The 19,799-nt window shown below is 39.6% G+C and overlaps 1 protein-coding gene across 1 annotated transcript in view; it reads left to right on the top strand.

The window, feature by feature from the left end:
- Positions 1-753: 753 nt before the first annotated feature.
- The window catches only part of capn1 (calpain 1), a 30,116-nt gene continuing 11,070 nt past the window's right edge, over positions 754-19,799 (top strand). The window contains exons 1-6 of the mRNA XM_062444567.1: positions 754-865; positions 5,105-5,824; positions 8,343-8,412; positions 10,863-10,981; positions 18,252-18,385; positions 19,372-19,540. Of these exons, the coding sequence (XP_062300551.1) occupies positions 5,570-5,824; positions 8,343-8,412; positions 10,863-10,981; positions 18,252-18,385; positions 19,372-19,540 (747 nt within the window). The 5' untranslated portion in view covers positions 754-865; positions 5,105-5,569. The remainder of the gene's footprint in view (positions 866-5,104; positions 5,825-8,342; positions 8,413-10,862; positions 10,982-18,251; positions 18,386-19,371; positions 19,541-19,799) is intronic.

The following is a 19,799-nucleotide window of genomic DNA, read 5'->3' as shown; positions in this document are numbered from 1 at the left end:
GACCCCTGTGTGGCCTATGCCACAGGCTGTCCCTGCTGCTGAGTATTTTAACTGACAACAATACATCATATTTTATAAGATGGTGATTCATTTGAATTATTATATTTTATTAAATGTAATTCTGTTTATATTGAAAGTTTTTAAGAAATTCATTTAAGCTTTTAGCTTCCTCTCCTGCATAAGTGTTTGTTTACCTAATGACTGTGTTTGGTGTTGGGTTAGTTTTTACACATGTGAATATCTTTGTACAAATCAAACACATTGTTTGTTTAAGTAAACAAATGAATAAACATATCAAGTAAATAGTCAGTACAATACTTTAAATTCAAGTATAGAGTATACTAATCATTTGTAAAAGCTATCCACTAGATAAATGTAATGAGTACAATATATTCCTTTGAAGTGTAGTGTATGAAGTAGCATTTAGGCTAATGGCAATCCTCAAACCTCAAAATTACATGAAAGAACAGTAATTGAGTAAACTGAATAATTTACTTCACTATTGGACAAAAAAAAAGTAGACTCTGCTTCTTTTAACACAATAACTTCCATTGCAAGGCGCAGCAGTATGAAAACAGTTTGCTGAGATAACAAGATTAGAGTGCTTCATAAAGTAGCATAAGCTCCAAACAGATGAGCTACATGAAAGCCCAAAGAGAGTTTGAAGACCTCCCTTCTAGCGGCTGTATGTTGGCACTGCGCAGACGCACAGAGAGAGGGGCACGTTGGATCCAATAGATCAGACAGCAGGGCGTTTCTAAATAATAAGCGGTGGTAGAGATCAGGGGAGGGGACAGAGCTACACTAAACATGGAGGCAAACTGAATGTCAAAATAGCTGCATTTTAAAGGAAACAACCGGCAAGGTAAATATGAATTCATCAACACTGTCTTTACTTTACGCATACACTCAACAGTAGACTATGTGTCGCGCTGTTAGAAGATTAACAGGATATCTCCAAATGCTTTTAACATCCTGGTCTTAACTTTTTTCTTTTTTTCTTTTTTTTTTTTTGGATGAGGAGAGCTTAAAGTTTGTGAGCCTTTGCAAATTCAAAAACTGTAACCAATCATGTAAAACAGCGTCCTCGCTAATGATCACAGTTTTCACGACTCCATGAAAAAAACAAACCGTGAAAATCTGCAGATGTTCCGCGCTTTAGTTGCGCAAAATCTGTTGTCGCTGTCATTTTCATCTCGTGAAGGGAGGGTTTGCCCAGCTGTTCGTGTTGGTCAACTTGAAATGTTGACAATTTGCAGTTATTAGACAGCTGGAAATTGTGTCTGTGCTCAGGGACCACACCTACCTCCACAATGCTTATCTGAATGAGACATATGCCCACCTTAAAGTTTTACGCATGAGGATATGCTTTAAAATACACAAAAAGTGGGCTGATATTCAGTAAAGTTAAACCACTTGAAACAGAATGGGTGTAATCTACTTGTTCAGCATGTTTTTAAGTATCTGTGAAGGCTGTTGCATGATCCAACTTTCATTTAAAAAAAAAGGAAATCAGTCCTACAGTCAGCATTAATGTTGTCTAGTGCACACTGTGCGTGTCTAGTTTCTGTGCAGGTCTATTTTCTCCATGGCTTCAAACGAAAGACACTTTGGATATTTGATTTCACAGTGTTTGGTTGAGCCCTGCCTACAGAAATACACCGGAGGCATCCAGAATGCTTACTCACAGTATAAACATTGGACCTCACACACCCACAGGCATTACTTAGCTGCTACTAGTATGTATTTAAGCAGCCCCTCACTGGGTCATGAGGAAACCACTGACACGCCAGACCTAGAAACACAGCAGTGAAACACACAGTATATTCAAAATATGTGTGTGTGTGTGTGTGTGTGTCTGCAGCTAAACTCATGTGACCCACTGTGTGTCCCATATATGTCATCACATACAGTATCTTTAATAGCTGCATATCTTTTTTACAAATTGCATAATAATAATAACAGCTATTCATGACCTAATGTGTATGTAACCTAGTTGCTCCTTTAGTAAAGGCTGAGCTCAGTGACTGTGTTGACTGTGATCATGTTGGTCACTTAGAGTATGGCTGCAATTCATTACACGGTGTGTTATGGAGGAAATATCATACTGATGCCTTTGGAGTTATTTCAGTGCACGACTGTGAGATAACACATGAACTCACTATGTTGCGGGGTGGTTGAAAATGTACGTTTCCATTTGGTCGGATCATTTCTTCATCTGTTTTGAATTATCTTTGAATATTTTTGCTTTATTATTCAGTTACTCATCTCTGTTGATACAGTTAGCTGTACCAACAGAGATGCTGGTGAAAAGCAAGGGAGCTTTCCTTTATGTGTCTGGACATGTAGACTACTGCTTGTCATTTCTCATAGATGTCACTACCTCTATGTGTGTGTGTGTGTGTGTGTGTGTGTGTGTTTGTGTGTAAGTGTGTTTCACATATGAAGGGAAATAAAATATTCATTATAGGCAAATTGAAGTCACTTTGGTCAGAGAGCGCCCCGATAACACGCATGCAGAGACATTAAAGACTAAAATAAAACCACCAAATGGTCTGGATGCTGTGGCGGAACATGCAGAGAGTTGTTGCACTTTATTGTTGGTTACAGTAAAACCAGAGCTTCTACACTGGCTGCTGATTTTATTTGATAACTGTAATAAAAATGCTAAAACTCATGCCATGTAGTTAGTTGTTGCCATGCACTGTGGGAGCAATCAGGCTGAATTAAATCTAAGTAGACCAATTGTAGCTTTTCATTATAATATGTGTGTTGCTGCAATAATAACAGTAGATGTAGTAGCTGCAGCTGCAGTAGTGGAAGAAGCAGAACTAATAGATATAGTAGTAGCAATGCTTGCAGCTTTGGGAATGTTGCATTATGCATACCCACATTTTCTTGTTATTGTTCAAAACAGGTTATATTTGACATTATTTGTGACAGCCATTGCAAACCGTGTGCAAGAAAAGGAAATCCTTTGGTTGTTATGTAACTGAGACGATGAGTTAAGGACTATAATTCTTAGTAAAACGTCCTTCATTTCTGCAAACATCTTCTGACTAAAGCATTATAACAGATAAAAGCTCGTGGTAGATATCTTGGGAGAAGAGACAGAGTTCTTTGTTTAAAGTATAATGTTTTATTTAAGATATTATGATCTTTTCTGACGTACTGTTTAACCACTTAAACGGTATAGTTGTTGTTATAAGCCCATGTGGGCTGTGCATTTATATGTGCATGACACAAATAAAGTAAACAACACACTGGTGTTGTCGGTTGTTGTCAGAGTGAAAGTAACAGCATTCATAAAGACAGTAGTAGTAGTAAGGCTAGGGATATTTCACATTTTTATATTGTTGTTGATACAATACCTGAATTTAAATACTGATACTTTTTTATTGCTTATTTTAAAGAATATGACACTTTATTTCATTCATCAAAAGACTCCAGAGTTCTCAAATGTTAATTTTTAAACACAAGCAGCCGTACAAGAGCTTTAAAGTCGTCATGAAATGATACTCTTACTTCCTTGAGTTGAGGTATTTTCTGTTGAAACAGGATTTTGGGGCTGAACATAGTGCAGGGAGGGATTATTGGCAAGTTTAAACCAATAAGATATCAGTTTGGGGACAGTAACACAATTTTAGTTTAAGTGATAAGTGGACAAGAGAGGATGCTTAAAGATTTATGAAGGTTTTACTGGTTGAAATTTGAATTTACACCCACTAGGCAGTTATAATATCATCTTTTAAGATGCTTTGTTTTACAGGACGTTGAAGTCGTGACATCTATTCATGTTGACTTTAAATAAAGTAGTCTAGAGTTTGCAAAATAGTGATTTCAATCAGAAACAGTTTGATCAAGCAATAAGTAATGAGGATTACACATCTGAGCAAATAAATGTCAGCATTCACTTCATAGTTTTTAATACTTTGTAACTGGAACCCAATGCTAACAAGTACTAAAATCATTAGTGGTGGTCAAAGTGACTGTGGTTGTCGTGGTTTTACTAATAATATTTGTGGAGGTAGATGGTAACAGGAGTCATAGTAGCTGGTAGTTTTAGGCCACATCTACTAGCAGCAGAGAGTGTAGTTAAAGCAATGGCTCTCACACACTTCCTCATAACTTAACTGTCAATAAAACAAAAGCCCGAGCACCAGATGTTGTAGCTACATGTTCTGCTAGCAGGAAGAGTTTTCTGGGCCATATTTAATGGGTGTGGTTCACAAACACAGCAGTGGAAACTGTAACGGAGCTCTACCACACTCTCTGAACCAATGAGAGCCAAACCCTCCCAGAGTCTGATCTGACTGGCGGCTGAGTCTTGAAACAGGAAGAGTGTTCAGTTTGGATAGCAGAGAGTTGAGGTAGAGAGCCAAAACAAATATATATATATATAAAAAAGAGGAGTGATGTTAAAAATAAGCCTGTTTGTGTGTTAGACAAAAATAGAGACACATGTATTGTTTCTGAAGTTCCAGTTCTGTCGGTGGCACTGACGGCTCACGCTACCTGGCTGTGCTTAATTAAAGAGTCTCAGAGAGCTTTTGCTTGTTCTCTGCTTGTCTCGTGCTGCCTTCATTGTGCATCAAGATTCACACAAAACCGCAGCCTCTGACAGCCCTGTGTACAGTTACTACACACACACACACACACACACACACACACACACACACACACACACACACACACACACACACACACACACACACACACACACACACACACACACACACACACACACACACACACATACAGTTACCTTCCACAGCACTTTAATAGATACATTTGTCTGATTAAACATTGACTTTAATGAGTTTATGACTGACACTCTGCACACATTCTGCACCACAACGTTAAAGTAGCACTGTTATGCCCATTGTGAGTAATCCTTGTGCTATGCATAGCTAGCATGTGTGTATGTGGTTGACTGAGAAGAAATAGGGGACGGCTTTAAACCCTGAATGTGTGCATACAGGGTGTATAGGGCTGCTTCTTTTGTCTGTGCTAAATACACTGGTATAGAGCTTTGTATGGACTTGCATCTTTGACGTACTTTCTGTGTTCAGGATTTCATTTGTGACTTCTGTTGTTTTTTTAGGTTTCAGCAACTGGTGGGACAAGAAGGGACCAGCAGTCTGTGCTCCTGTCGGCGTCCAACGTTTGGATGAAAAAACAGCAGTGATTGGTGATTAGGATGAGATCTGCCCTCACTGTGAACCTAGTGTCTACATTCTGAGCCCCTGCACTTGTGATTGTTATTGCATCTGAAGCATCTCCGGCTACAGCTGAACCACAAGCACCACAGCCACGTAGCAGCATACTCTTATCAATATTTCATAGCCTCTTAATGGCTACTGATGTTTCATACTGATTTATGATCGAGCCTCGGAGCCTTCACCAACTTATATCAGATTTAGATCAGTGCTGCTGCAGAGCTTTACGTTAAAACTGTAGCTTCAAGAAGTCACAGTTGTTTTATTAATCACGTATACATCCTTTTATCTTATCGTGGTTCCACACATACAAAAATTCCAACGGTGACTTCTAACCCCACAAGCTCAGGATGGAGGAGCGCATTTACGCCACAGGCATGGCCGCCCGGCTGAGGAGCCAGTGGGATCGGGATGAAGGTCTGGGGCAGAACCACAAAGCGGTGAAGTTTCTGGGTCAGGATTATGAGTCTCTGAAAGCTCAGTGTCTCCAGAGTGGCAGGGTGTTCGAGGATAACTTGTTCCCGTGTGCGGCTTCGTCTCTGGGATTCAAGGAGCTCGGCGCGAAATCCTCCAAGACCTACGGAGTCCGCTGGATGAGGCCCACGGTGAGAAATGGAGGGGGGGTCGGAGAACTCTGTGGAACGCCTATTAAGATATGTTTATTGATTATAAGTTTTGATGAACTGATCACATTTTTGTTGGCCAAATTTTGTCAAAGTAGGGATGACTGGATGCTTTCATTGAGGAAAATATAGAAGATAATCTGGTGAATATTTGACTTTGGCACCAAAATGTAGATTGTTTGGCTACAATGCTAACTACACTAACTATAGTGTTTCATAGATAAAAGATAACCACATGCATTTTTATCCAATTTATTACAAGTCCCATGTATACATCAGACACTTTTTGCATCATCATAGGTTTTCAAATGTCAACAAATCGTTTTCTCACCATCCAGGCAGCTGTTGTTTGAGCTCGTGGTGTTATATTATAAAATGCAACCTGCAGCCACATCATTTATTCTGTCAATTTAAATGATGTTTGTTGGTAATGCAGCTTTCTCTGCTTCATTAAACATTTTAACTAGTTGGTGCAGTGAAGCGCTCGGTGTAAAGCACATTTTACAGTTGCCTGCTGCCAAACTGAAACCTTTTTAATTTGTTTCGTTGCCCGTGTTCTAGTTCTCCTTTGTTGATCTCTTTCTTTGTCTCCTTTAGTTACAATGCTGTTTGTCAGGCAGCTCTCAAATCTCAGCGTTCAGCCTGCAATCGAAAATGAGAACAAAGCAATGCACCATTTCAACTGCAGATGTAACTTTACATACTGAAAGTCATGAACGTAAACAAATGCTTTCCTTAAGGACAGAAATAGCACATTTTTCAATCTAAAAGTGTTTTGTTGCCTCTGAAAAAATGTCAGGAGGATTGAAAGTAGGCCCTGTATGTGAGATGAAGAACACAAAAAAGCATGCAAAACACAGGAATGGTACTTTAACTTTGTTAGTTCAAGACAAAAATGTGATGGCACTGAGATGACTGCAGAATCAAGCAGACAATGACTGAACATCCTCTCTGGGGTGAACTGCCCCTTTATGTCCTTTTCATTACAACTATCTCCCTAAATGTCCAGTCCTTTTCTGCTTGCCTGTCTCTGCATCTCATCACTGCATTTTACATTATAAATATACACTGGGGTTCTCCGTGTAGCTGAATACGACACCAGAGACTGAAGTGGTACTGTCTCCGTTAGGCGTTACCACGGCAGCCCTGAAGACAGCACAGTCTCAGTACAGTTTGATTCTCTCATACCGTGACAGGTCGCTTCTTTTAAGTCCCATAATGGAGCAGCGAGACGAGTCGTGATCTGAAAAGCTCTCAGGTCGTGATCATTAGCGTGACTGCAGCCTCTTCGCTTTTCTTCGCAGCTTCCATTTGAGTGTGCGAGAGCAGCCGTGTGCTTGTCAGTGTGTAGACCTCAGTGTATCCTGTGGGTTTCTGTGTGGTCTAATGCCTCCCGTGGTCTCACTTCTCCAAAAAGTTTGATGTTTCATAATGCATGCCCCTCTCCTGCACCAAAGGATCTGTAATATTAACGCTGCATAAGAGGGTTCATGGTGTTCACATTTCCCTTTTCCCAAAAAATGTGCTTTGTGTGAGGTTTTGTGTGAATTTAAGCCTCTGTGTGTGTGTGTTTGTGTGTGTGTGATGGTTTCTGTGAACTCACCCACGTGTTATGCGGTCTGCGTGTGCACGTGTTTGTTTATGGAGCATGAGGAGAATTTCTTTTTATAGCTTCATGCGGGGTTTTGCACGCTCGACACTCAACATGCTGAGTAAGAGACGTAGAAGTAACACTAGAATGCATTACAAGTCTTTATTATGTTATCTTTGCAGTTCCTCAAAGAAGTCTGGTGTTCATTTTCCTCAGTTCCTGTTTCATTCAATACAAAGTCATTAATCACTTTGTGTGTGAATGAGTTGGGGAGGAGAGCTATTGATTTGTTGTGTGAATCACTTCAACATTTTGTTTGTATGAAAAGTGCTATACAAATAAAGTCTGATTCATTCAATTTTTTTTAAAGGAGCGGCTCTACATTTAGGAAAATACACTTATTACCCATTTCATTCAAAGCTGAATAGGAATACTGCTAAGGGGAGATAGCTTTGTGTGTGTGTGTAGCTTACATTAGTACACAGACTAGAAGAAATTAGAAGTCAAAAGTAAAACAAAAAAAAACAGCTGTCATAATTGATAATTATATTCAATAAACTGATAAAGCAACAAATATTCATCTTAAAACAAGACATTGTGGTTTTAGGAGCCATTTCTTGACCATCGTTGAACATCTCAGAGGTCACATCTTTGTTGTGGGGTTGCCAGATTTGTGTGCTAACTTTGACCAGAAATAACCAGACTGTTGCTCTGGTCTGATATAACCAGTAACTTGTGGCGGCTAATGTTAGCAAATGTTACCAAACTTAAAATAGAAAAGTGCTGTGTAACATTATTTAGTCAGTATGCTGACTTTGTGCATTTAATGTATGTTCAATGGCCAGAAAAGCTCTAATTTGTATGTTTTCTTTGTGTGTGTGTGTGTATGTGTGTGTGTGTACTCGACAGGAGCTCTGCCAGCGCCCTGAGTTCATCGTGGATGGAGCGACTCGCACAGACATCTGTCAGGGAGCTCTGGGTGAGTCCCACTAAACAAGCGATTGACTAGAAGGTTGCCAGTTGTGATCCCTAGTTTAGCTGTACAAGTCTGGATGTAAGACATGAATAAGTAACGCTTCACTCTCCTCTAACAAACACAGATGACATGGGCACTTAATATAAATGACATCAACTAATTACACCCCTGCATGTTTGCTAACATGCAGATAAAGAGGCATGTTTCAGCTCTAAGGTGAATTCAATTTGATGATCATTTAGTTTTGGTCAGGCAACTTGAAGGTGTAACTAGACAACAAAAATCAGCATTAAAACTGTTTGATTAATCATTTGAAGTCTGAGTTGTGTTATTTTTTCAGGCTTTAAAAAGCTCAATCTAGAGCCATAAAAATCTTATGTAGTTGTTTTTTCAATGGCTGAGTAGTTTTCCTATGATGAATAATCTGGTCTCTGTAAAAATGATGAAGTGCCACTTTAAATATTGTATATTGTGATATTTTTGGCCAAGATTGGTGTACTAGACCAATGGGAATTCCTCTCACTATGAGCCAGTCTTAAGCTGTGAATAAGAGAGAGCTCTTTAGTCAACACGCTAGGTTACATATGAATTAAAAAGTAAGCGATCAAAGTAGACAGAGCAAACTGAATCCAGGTATGAATGACAGATGGAGACAGGCAGCCTGAAGGAGAGAGAAATACTTAACAGTCAATCAGTCGGCAGTGCCACTTTATTGCCTGAGATGTTTCCTGCTTGACTCAGAGCTCCATGTATAATTCATGCTTTGTTTCTCTGCTTCACATCTGTAAACAAGGCCACCCCCCCCCTCTGTTCCAGCAGCTCTGGCAGCACAGTAGTGGCACAGCAAACGACTTCCCCTCATTTCCAGATGAAATACTTAAAGCCCCCCCCCCCCCGTCAATACCTCAAGGAGAAGTTGAATTGCAAAACAATAACCTCAGAAATGTTGAGCTGGAAAAACAGGATGCATCACATAGTTTTATAGCCAAAATGCACCATGACCAAGTAGTGTTTATCTGCACTATGGGGGTTATCTGCAGCACGACCCACAGAGCTGCTACTAGAGGCTGTTTATAGCTTATATGACAGATAGGAGTATAAGTAGTAATAATAACCTTTATTTATACTTGAGAGACAATTACAAAGACAAGGACAACAAGAACAGCAAAAAAGAAAAATAGAATAAGAAAAAAAGAAAAAATATATACAAACCAATTACAAATAGATGTTGGGATGTTTAAGATCAAATTTCTAAAATGTCCGAAAGGTACAAGCGTGTTTATTTTAAGGAGGAGCTGCATTTTGTTCCAAGAGTCAGTTGCACTAAAGCTAAAAGCTATTTTTCCAAGTTCAGACTGAACTCGTGGATAAATATATTACCATAAAATGAAACGGCCTGCTCTCAATCCACCAAACAAAGACAAAGACTTGTTTGAGTGATGAAAATGAGAAAGCAAGTTTAAGATCCCTTTCAGACATATTTCAATTAAAAAGAATATTGTGCTCGCAGGTACACCCCTTAAACTCAGTTTTATGGCACATATAGAGAAAGTTTCCACAGATTAATGTGCTCTAATTTTGCGTGTTAGACTTTGCAGATTATTCTGCACAGTGAAGCTCAAATATTCAACTGAAGGAACAAGATTAAAAAGGAGAAAATTCTTCTCTTTCTTGGCAGAATAACTGTTGGTACACAAGTGATACTGTTGATCATCACCGGTATTGTAATAATGAAAGTACGAAACCAAACCAAAGTTGTAAGAGTAGTCACGACTTTTGCCATGAATGATACCAATATAACAATCGACCGATCAAAACATTAAGCTGCTCTAATCAAAGGGTTGCTACACTTTTTTGGAACTCAGCAAATCAGATAACACAACTGTCCCTGTAAGGGTGTTTTTTTGCATTTGACAAGATTATCTCAGATCACAGCCTGTGAGTGTTGTTGGGACACCGCAAAGAAAAGAAACATGGTAAAAATGAGTCATAAGGAAATCGTTGCAATGCAGTGTATATAAACAAAAAGGATTTAGTGGCCCAAAGCTCATTATGACTCCTGCTAAACAACAGCAGAGACTTGTTGTGGAGCTGCAGTAGTTTTTCTCCATCTCTGAAGTCCAGTGAACTATGTGCCTTGCCCCTCTCCAAGAAGGCATTTACAACCATAGTTCCTTAGTCTTGCTTTCACTGAGCTGTTACTAGGTGAATTCCAGTTTTATGAGCATCTTCTCATGAATACATTCAAGTTTAATCTCAGCGGCACGAATGAATTATATCTTTATGTAAAATGGACTACCACATTAAAACCTGTTTTAAATAATCAACCCACTGACATCTTTTTAACACACAGTCACATCTGTCATAGTGGGCATTCAGGGCTTTGGATTTTAGAGATTTATGATCCAGGGGACTACAAGTCAATGTATATGTGTGTGTGTGTGTGTCTGCAGGAGACTGCTGGCTGCTGGCTGCCATCGCCTCACTGACCTTAAATGATGACCTCCTTCACAGAGTGGTTCCTCATGGACAGGGCTTCGGTCATGGATACGCCGGCATCTTTCATTTTCAGGTGAAAACAGCGTCACTTCCTACATTTGGTGTGGTTGGTATGCAAAGTAGAATATCTGCTAGATTAGCTGCTAAAGGCCGCTAATCCAAATTCACATTAAACCCTCAATGTGGGAAACAAAATAATCCAACAGTTTCACATTTGTACAGCATCTCATTTTCCAGTGAAATGCACTTCAAAAGTCGGTAATAAAAGGCAAGAGCAACAATAATTCTACGTTACAAAATGATGTTTAAATTTTACATTTCCACAAGACAAAGACCTCAGTTTAGGACTTTCACATCGTAACCTTTCAGATTATAACAGTCTAAATCAAATTATTCAGCCTATGCATACTCTCTGTGTGCATTATGAAACCTCACAGCAATGTCATCCATATTACGGTGAACTATAGTCGGTGTAAAGTGGACATTTGGTTTGAGCCACAGCAAAGTAACTAGCGTCAATAGTTCACTTTCTTTGGTGTGTTTTTGCCCCAACCTTTCCTGTGGTATCATTTCCTGTCAGGAACCACAGTGGTTGTGCAAAAGGTGAGATTAGGGTGTTTGCTTTGGCCCGAATCATCGCGGAAAGGTTTACTTGTTAGATTTTTGTTTGGGGTTTCTTAAATTCACATGTATCCATTATAAGAAATTCAGTAACATAGTTTGGCGCTGCCGGAATGAAGTAGAAGAGTTTTGGTGCTTTCTCTTTTGAAACAGTCACCCGGGGTTAGATGTATGATGTCATTTCTGTTTTGAAATCGAGTTACAGGAAGATGCCCTGGTTACAGCTATCGGTTGTCAAAGTTCAGAAGCATACTTTCATTTACATTCTGTTAGTTCACTTAAAAACAAATTATTTTAAGGAGGATGCACTGCAGTAGATAGTTCTCTGATTCATATCTGTACTGTTAGAAGGATTAAAAGAGAGAAGCTCCCCACTACATACAGTTTTCAGCTGTTGGCCATTCAGCAGCTTCAGACAAACATAGTGCTTAAACAATAACTTAATCAATTTCAATTCATTGATGAAAATCAATCAAAGACAGTTTAATGTATTTGATGAAAAAGTCAAATATTTGATGGCTCTAGTTTCTTCGCAGGTTTTCTCAATTGCTGTTATTATAAACTAACTAAATTCCTCTGTTTAAAAAAAAAAGTTTCTATTTTCAGACATTGTTTAGGCCACACAATGAAATGATTGATAGATTATTTAATAATGAAAACAATGATTGATTGTAGGTAGTTGCTTGGGAGTACTTTATGTGTTTGCCAGTGAGTCAGTGAAGTCGCTACTCTTTCTCTGTCCACAGTTTCCCTTTAAGAATGAGGACTTAAAGCAGCACATTTTCCGTCATAAACTGCTCTCCTTACTCTGTAAACATTGAGTCATCCAAGATAAATGACTCCTCAGGTCCACACCCAGACAGTCAGACAATAAGCTTTACCTGGGAGGAGAAGCTTTACCTCTGATTCAAGCACACTCCTCTGAAGTGAGCCAACACCCAGTTCTCTGCAACGTAGATACAATCGGTCAGTTATGTCCACAAAGAATGCTACAGGAAGCCTCCTGCCGTCAGGACTTTTAGTTTATTACACCATCCATCACATCCGTTGTATATTAATAATGTTTTCATCATTTTTGGGGGTACTGTCTCTAAATGCTGTTGCAGGTATCAATATTTACTAGTTCTGACACCCATGGACAATCACACACCTACTGTAGCAATATAACAATATAAACTGACCTTTGTATTCTTTCTACTCTTTTTATTTTTATATACGTGAGATATTTAGTGCTGTAGCAGTTCAATTTCCATTTGGGATTAATAAGTGTCTTTTCATCTGTCCATTTACATACCTACCCACGTACCTATCTACCTACCTATCTATATCTATATACTGGTTCTATTGTAGCTCCTGCCTGATAGACCAGTCGTGCAGCATTGTGACATAAACACAAACTATTTTTATTCTATTTCTGTGGTGCGAGCCTCTGTCAGACTGCTGGGTCTTATCCACTGAACTTTGCTTTGTACACAAATACTCACACACACACACACACACACACACACACACACACACACACACACACACACACACACACACACACACACACACACACACACACACACACACACACACACACACACACACACACACACACACACACACACACACACACACACTCTCTGGGGCAGTGTCACAGGTGTCGGCTTCTTTATAAACCTCTCTGTGCTGCAGCCACTCTTCAGGTGAACAATGCACACAGTCAGTCCAGTGTGAGATAGGGAAATCTCACAGCACTGGTTCGTTATTAAGAGAGGTTCTATTTGAATATGGTGTTTATTTTACAGCCAGAACGGATATAAAAGAAAAGTCCCTGCATGCTGGAATCAGAGCTCCCTTAAACTTTTATTAGCAAAGTTTAGACCCAACACAGTTTTTTTTATAATCCACAAAAGAGTCTAGACACATAAACAAATCAAGGAGAATACAACAGTATAAGTACAAACAGTCATAAATCACAGCTGTATTAATCTTGCATTGATGATATTTTGTCTAAAGGGGAAACTGTGAAGCTTACGGGAGCTGATTACAGTCCTGACTGATTTTTTTTTTTTGGTTTGCAGCACCATATTGCAATTAGGTTTCGTGGATCTAAAGGGGAACTATACTATCCATATACTACAAACAGGACTTGTTCTCCATATATGTGAACAACTGGTTGCACAGTTCTGTTGCAGCAGTCAGCCTGGCTTTTTGCTACAAGCCGATTGTTTAGTGAAATATAAATTGCAAACTTGTTGTATGATGTTGTTGGCGATCCCTTGACTTTTAATCTAGCACCACTAACACAGTCCTGTCAGCCACAAGCAGCTGACCCTTAAGATTAATGCTATAATATTTAATTTACATGCTAGATGTTAGCATATTATCAGGCCTGATTGTTCAATGCAAGCCTGTGAGCCAAGTTGAGTCTGAGAAACTCATTTTAATGAATTTTTGGACTGTACCTGACCTATAAAAGGCAGGCAGACAAAGTTAGCAGCTAGCTGGTGAATGTAGTTGTGCATTTAGCAGCTAAAGAGCCAAATAAATGTGATAAATACTAAAGCTTGAGTGAATATTTGACAGGAAACAAACATGACTCCAAATGAATGCTTATGTTGGTCGGTAGCTGCCACAAAAAGAAACTGTTAGCTAACAAGTGACATGACTTCTCAGCCTGAGGTGTGAGCGTGTGAACTGGTTGAAATGTTTGAGACTTGAGAGCTTTGCAAGAAACTGACACTGCGCTTACATTTCCGGCTGCATTAGCAATCATATTTTTCATTCATCCAACAATGTTGTTCCTCTGGTGTCCATCCAGCCTTAAGAATGGTTATAGGCTTTTTCTCTCATGATGCATTTTAGGAATTTACTTGCTTCAGCTTTTTTCAGAAGCAACTTAACCAAGGTTCAGTAGCTGGCCTACATTATGTAAGCATGAATAATGTCAGAGCACAGATTACTAAACTGTAGAGAAGAGTTTATAAGACTGCAGTGAGTTGAGTGGGAAATCTTTTATTCTCTTTGTTAATGATGGGATAATGGAATATGGAGGAGTGTGTGTCTGTCCAGTAAGCTCACATGCCTCATTATCCGTGTTTTAGTGTGTGTCTGTGTTTACACTCGTCTGATCTCATACAAGCTCATCTCCGGTGTTGCTCAAGTGCTCAGAATGCAACAAAAGAGCTGCAAAAAACAACCAGAGCGGATTAAGAAAGTGAAGATGCATGAAATCTGGGTTATTTAATTGTTTCTTTTACATTTTATGAGTAAGAAACAAGCAAGTTTTAAATGTTTTGTCATCACTAAAACCCAACCATCTCAGCATGCTTTGTCACAGAGGCCTTTGAGCTGAGTCAACTGCTCTGTCTGATGCATTGAGTGCTGTGCCAACCAGACTGCAAGCCCGCCAAGTGTTGACATAGCATAGAGAGGAAGAGAGGGAGAGAGAGAGAGAAAGTGTCAGGGAGGCAAAAAGGAGGAGAGACAGAGGGAGGACAGGAGGAAGCGACACATAGAGCAGAGGGGGAGGCACTCACACTTCAAAGCCACATATGGCATGCAAAGGAACTGACCTATAATGTAGAACACATATACACATATACATACACACACACACACACACATACACACACAGACAACCATGAATCACTTATGCTAGCCTATTTACGCAGTGATGGAAGCTGCTATACTAGAAGACTGACAAATCACACTGGATGCTGTAAGCTGCCGGCAGTTGCACATACGGTTCACACAAACACACACACACACACACACACACACACACACACACACACACACACACACACACACACACACACACACACACACACACACACACACACACACACACACACACACACACACACACACACACAGTATCGGACACAGAATTCCTTCGTCAACCCTAAAAATTTAGTTTGAAGCATTTTTTCTGTAATCTTTCACTTTTCTGAAGCGTTTTCTGAAGCGCCCTTGATCCTTATTCTGCATCTGATATGAAAGGATCAATTAATACCATCTCACAAACATACACACACAAACACAAACATACAAGCACACACACAATTTCACATGTCTGCTGGGGCTGGTGACTCAGTTGCGGAGAAGTCAGCCAAGGGAAGGCAGAATATTTGGCTCATTTTTCACTAATTATTTCCAGAAACGCTGTGTTCAGTTTTGCAATGTCGAATTCAGCTGTCTTCCATGTACACACACACACACACACACACACACACACACACATGTACACACAAACATGCACACACACAGACTCTCTCTGTCTTTCTCTCTGCTAGAATGAGTGGAAATAATACTCTCATTTGCTCTGAAGGCTTATAAATGCATGTATGTGTTTAATGTATGTGCATGAAAGCTAAATGTGTCGTAAATACATTCAGCCGCCCCCCATTTAGAATGAGTTGGCCTATTTTCTTACTTCTGTTTGCCTGTATGTGTTCATGTTTCAGTATCAGCCCCTCTTCATGCAGTTTGAATTTCAGCCAATACATGTTTTTATTCTCCCTTGTTTCCATTACTTGTACTTTCTCTTCTTTTTGAGCATGTTTCCACTCTCTTGTTCTCCTTTTGTGTGCTGCTGAGTCTTCCAGGGATTCCCATTTTGTGTCAGTTTGGATCCTTTAAGCCCCTTGGATAAATTATCCAGACCTGGATGAGTCATCCCAAAAATGTAATCACGAGCAGTGGGAAAGCGGCAGTGGGAAACCTAATTGGTTTAAGAAGTAGGAGACAGAAGGAGGCTGAGAAAGGCAGACAAAAGGAGAAAGAATAAATTATAAACAAGGCAATCTAAGCAGGAAATAAAAAATCAAAGCGTTAACTGGGGCAGAATCCTTTATGATATTTTTATCATCGCTCATATTCTACACCGAGTGTGTCAAAATTTTGTTGAGCTGCGCTATGAGAGGTTTTCTCAAGCTCCAATGCTGACTAATTGCAAGTCATGATACATGTGGTAAGAGCTCATTTCCTTCAGTGATGCTAGGTGTTGCTTAAACATCGATGTGAGATAAGGGCTCTGCGGTGTCAGTGTGAAATGAAAAAGTCATGTGTGTGTCTGCATGTATGCCGGCGGCAAGTGTGTGTGGATATACGTGCGAGTCTGTGCATATTCTCATCAGCTCTGCAAGGCGCCCTGAAATCACCCATGCTGTACTCACATTACATCATGAAACACATAAGAACACAGGCCACTCACTCATTGATGCAAGTAGATGCATGCACACACACACACACACACACACACACACACACACACACACACACACACACACACACACACACACACACACACACACACACACACACACACACACACACACACACTCCAGCTGCAGCTTTTTATTTGCCCAAAGACAATCCTTAAAACTCTCTCCTCCCTCTTTCTCTGTCTTCTCTCTTCTCTCTACTAATCGAATTACCCTGACAGAGAACTATTTCTTTCATAGCTCTGTATTGCTGGACTGTGAGCTCCTCTTTTTTAGAGTTTTATTACGTTACTGCCTCGAGGGAAGTGCAACTGGTTTCTCAGTTTTCCAAATTTGCACACAATGTCGTAAACTAACATTTTAGTTTAAGTGTCTCCAACCACAAAATGAAGTATTAGCCCATTTGTTTTGTGGTTGAAACAAGACATGTGAATAAAAAATAAAAAAAGATTCTTAGTGCTTTTCTCTATTTGGTTAATAATTAAATCAAAACAACAGCCGATAAACTCTCAGCAGCCCTCAGGTAGAACTCTGATGGGAAGTAATCTGCATGTCTTTTCAATTATGAAGCATGTTTTTTTGGTTTTGTTGCTAGGGAACCAGCAGGAGTCAACCACAAGGACTCCACACACATTTACGTTGCTTATTTTGACCTCTCTTGAACCAGTTCTTTTGGTACATGTACTCCAGCCTGAGGTCATACTGTCCCCCCCCCCCCCACACACACACACACAAACACACACAAACCAACCACCTCCCCTTTCATGCAGCTTTTCTCTTGTCTCTTCTGCTCCCTGCTGGCAACACAGCCACATCTGTTGTGGCCTAACAATTCAGACAACCTCACATTTCAGAGCCCTGTTTCAGATTTTAATTTACATTTCTAAGAACCTGTCTGAGGTTTTTTAGTTTGTGATGAAGCTGATCTACTGGTTATAAATCATCTGCACGAGATAATTGATTAGCTCCCAGATTGTAGGTGAATATGAGCCTGCAGGACTTGTATTTATTAAAGACATTACTGGTGAAGATGCTGGAGAGAGACTTCAAGTAGAGTTTAATGTTCACTTCTGGGTTGAAACTCAAACAGAGTCTCGGCTATAGTTTCAAATGTCTTTTCAATTTCACACGTCTGTCCCCTTTTTGGGATAGGCTGCAGATTGTTTTTCCTCTTTGTCCTTTTACTGTGCTGAATGTTTCAAACTAATGAAAATTTGAGCTGAGTTATGAAAAACATCTGTAATAAGATCAAGTCGGCTTCATGATAGATTATACAGCAGCAGAAATAATATAAGGCCGATTGATTTGTGATCGAAACCCAAAGCCCAACTTCTTTTTTTATAATATGACATTCAACTTTATACCCTCATATTATATAATATTTAAAATGCAACATGTTCACTGTTATATCGTCATATATTGTGTTACTTGACCTTTCTTGATGTATTGTGTATCTAATTTATATTCATGTATCCTAATGTTGGTCTTCTCTGCTGTTTTTTCATGCAGTTCTGGCAGTTTGGCGAATGGGTGGAGGTGGTGATTGACGACCGGCTGCCGGTGAAAGACGGGAAGCTGCTGTTCGTACACTCAGCAGAGGGCACCGAGTTCTGGAGCGCACTGATTGAAAAGGCCTACGCCAAGTAAGACTGTCAAGGCTGCAGTTGAGATCTTATTCTGCTCTTGAGTAAAAGTATTCGTATTTAAATCATATAAGAAGCAGAACAAGTTGGAGGACTTGCTGCTGTGAAATTTAACCCATAATAATTCATTTTTACAACGTTTTAGAACATTTAAAACTAAAATAATTTTATTATTAATAAAAGTTAGAGCAATTTTATGTTGACTTGTATTGAAGTGATAATTTGGATTATTTTGGTGTAATTCTTCCCATTTTCAGTATCTGTCATAAACTGTGAGATCTTGTTCTTTATACATTTAACAGCAGATCATATTTATAATAAATCTACCATGATATCAATACAACATTAAAATGGGTTTGCTCAAGTCCCAGTACGAGTCTCAAATCTCAGTTCAGGTTTATTTTAATGAAAATAAATACATGAAAAATGAATAAAACAGCCTGTATCTTAGCTTGGGAATCCAGGTTCAAACCTCCAAACTGAATGTAGAAATGTTGCGTGATTGGGAAACACTCAAAGTCGTCGTTGAGCTTGTTGAGTAACCAGAGACTGCAGCAGCTGCTCTCGTGGGCAGCTGTGGTCTCAGTTGTGAATGCGTCCAGCTGTTAAAGTGAAGCAGCGCATTGTTCAGAGAAGCATGCGCCAAGTGGGCTTCCCGGCGAATAGAGAGGAAACAGGGGGAGTGACGGAGCAGGGGTGGATTTAAAAGAGTGTGATGTAAATGTGAGATTTATTATGTTACTCTTAGCATGAAGATACACATCCATATATGGGACTATTGCACAGTGTGGACCAGAAAGGGCTGAGCTTCATCTCATTGGGGACATACTGTACTCTCTGCTCTGATTATATATAAACTGACAAGTCATTAATATCAACCTATGATGCATTTTTATAATAATATGTGTGAAGCCCCCCCACTTAAGACATCTAAATACAATCTGAAACTCCAATAAATTCTCACTTACCTCTTGTTGTGTTACCAGGTTGAACGGATGTTATGAGGCTCTGTCAGGCGGCAGCACGTCAGAGGGCTTTGAGGACTTTACAGGCGGCGTGACGGAGATGTACGAGCTGAGGAAAGCCCCGTCTGATCTCCACAGCATCATCAGCAGGGCCATAGAGAGAGGATCACTGCTGGGCTGCTCCATTGATGTCAGTACTGCAACGATCGTACAGATATTCCTTTGACCCGAACAAATAGGGCATTAACAGAAATTCATCAAAGACTTTTTTTTTTACTTTGTCAATAGTTGAATCAGCCTTTTTCAGCTTCATTGCTCCTCAAAGCAATTGACTGCTTTCAATGCACTTATTTCACCTCACACCTCAAATTTAACCCAATTTAAGCCTGATTTAACTCAATAATACAAAATACTGTCAGAAATTTGCTGGTTCCAGCTTCTCAAATGCT

This window comes from Scomber scombrus, chromosome 23, assembly GCF_963691925.1.
Source record: "Scomber scombrus chromosome 23, fScoSco1.1, whole genome shotgun sequence".
Taxonomy (NCBI): domain Eukaryota; kingdom Metazoa; phylum Chordata; class Actinopteri; order Scombriformes; family Scombridae; genus Scomber; species Scomber scombrus.
Note: the sequence above shows the minus strand (reverse complement) of the source record. Positions and strands in the feature narration are given on the sequence as shown.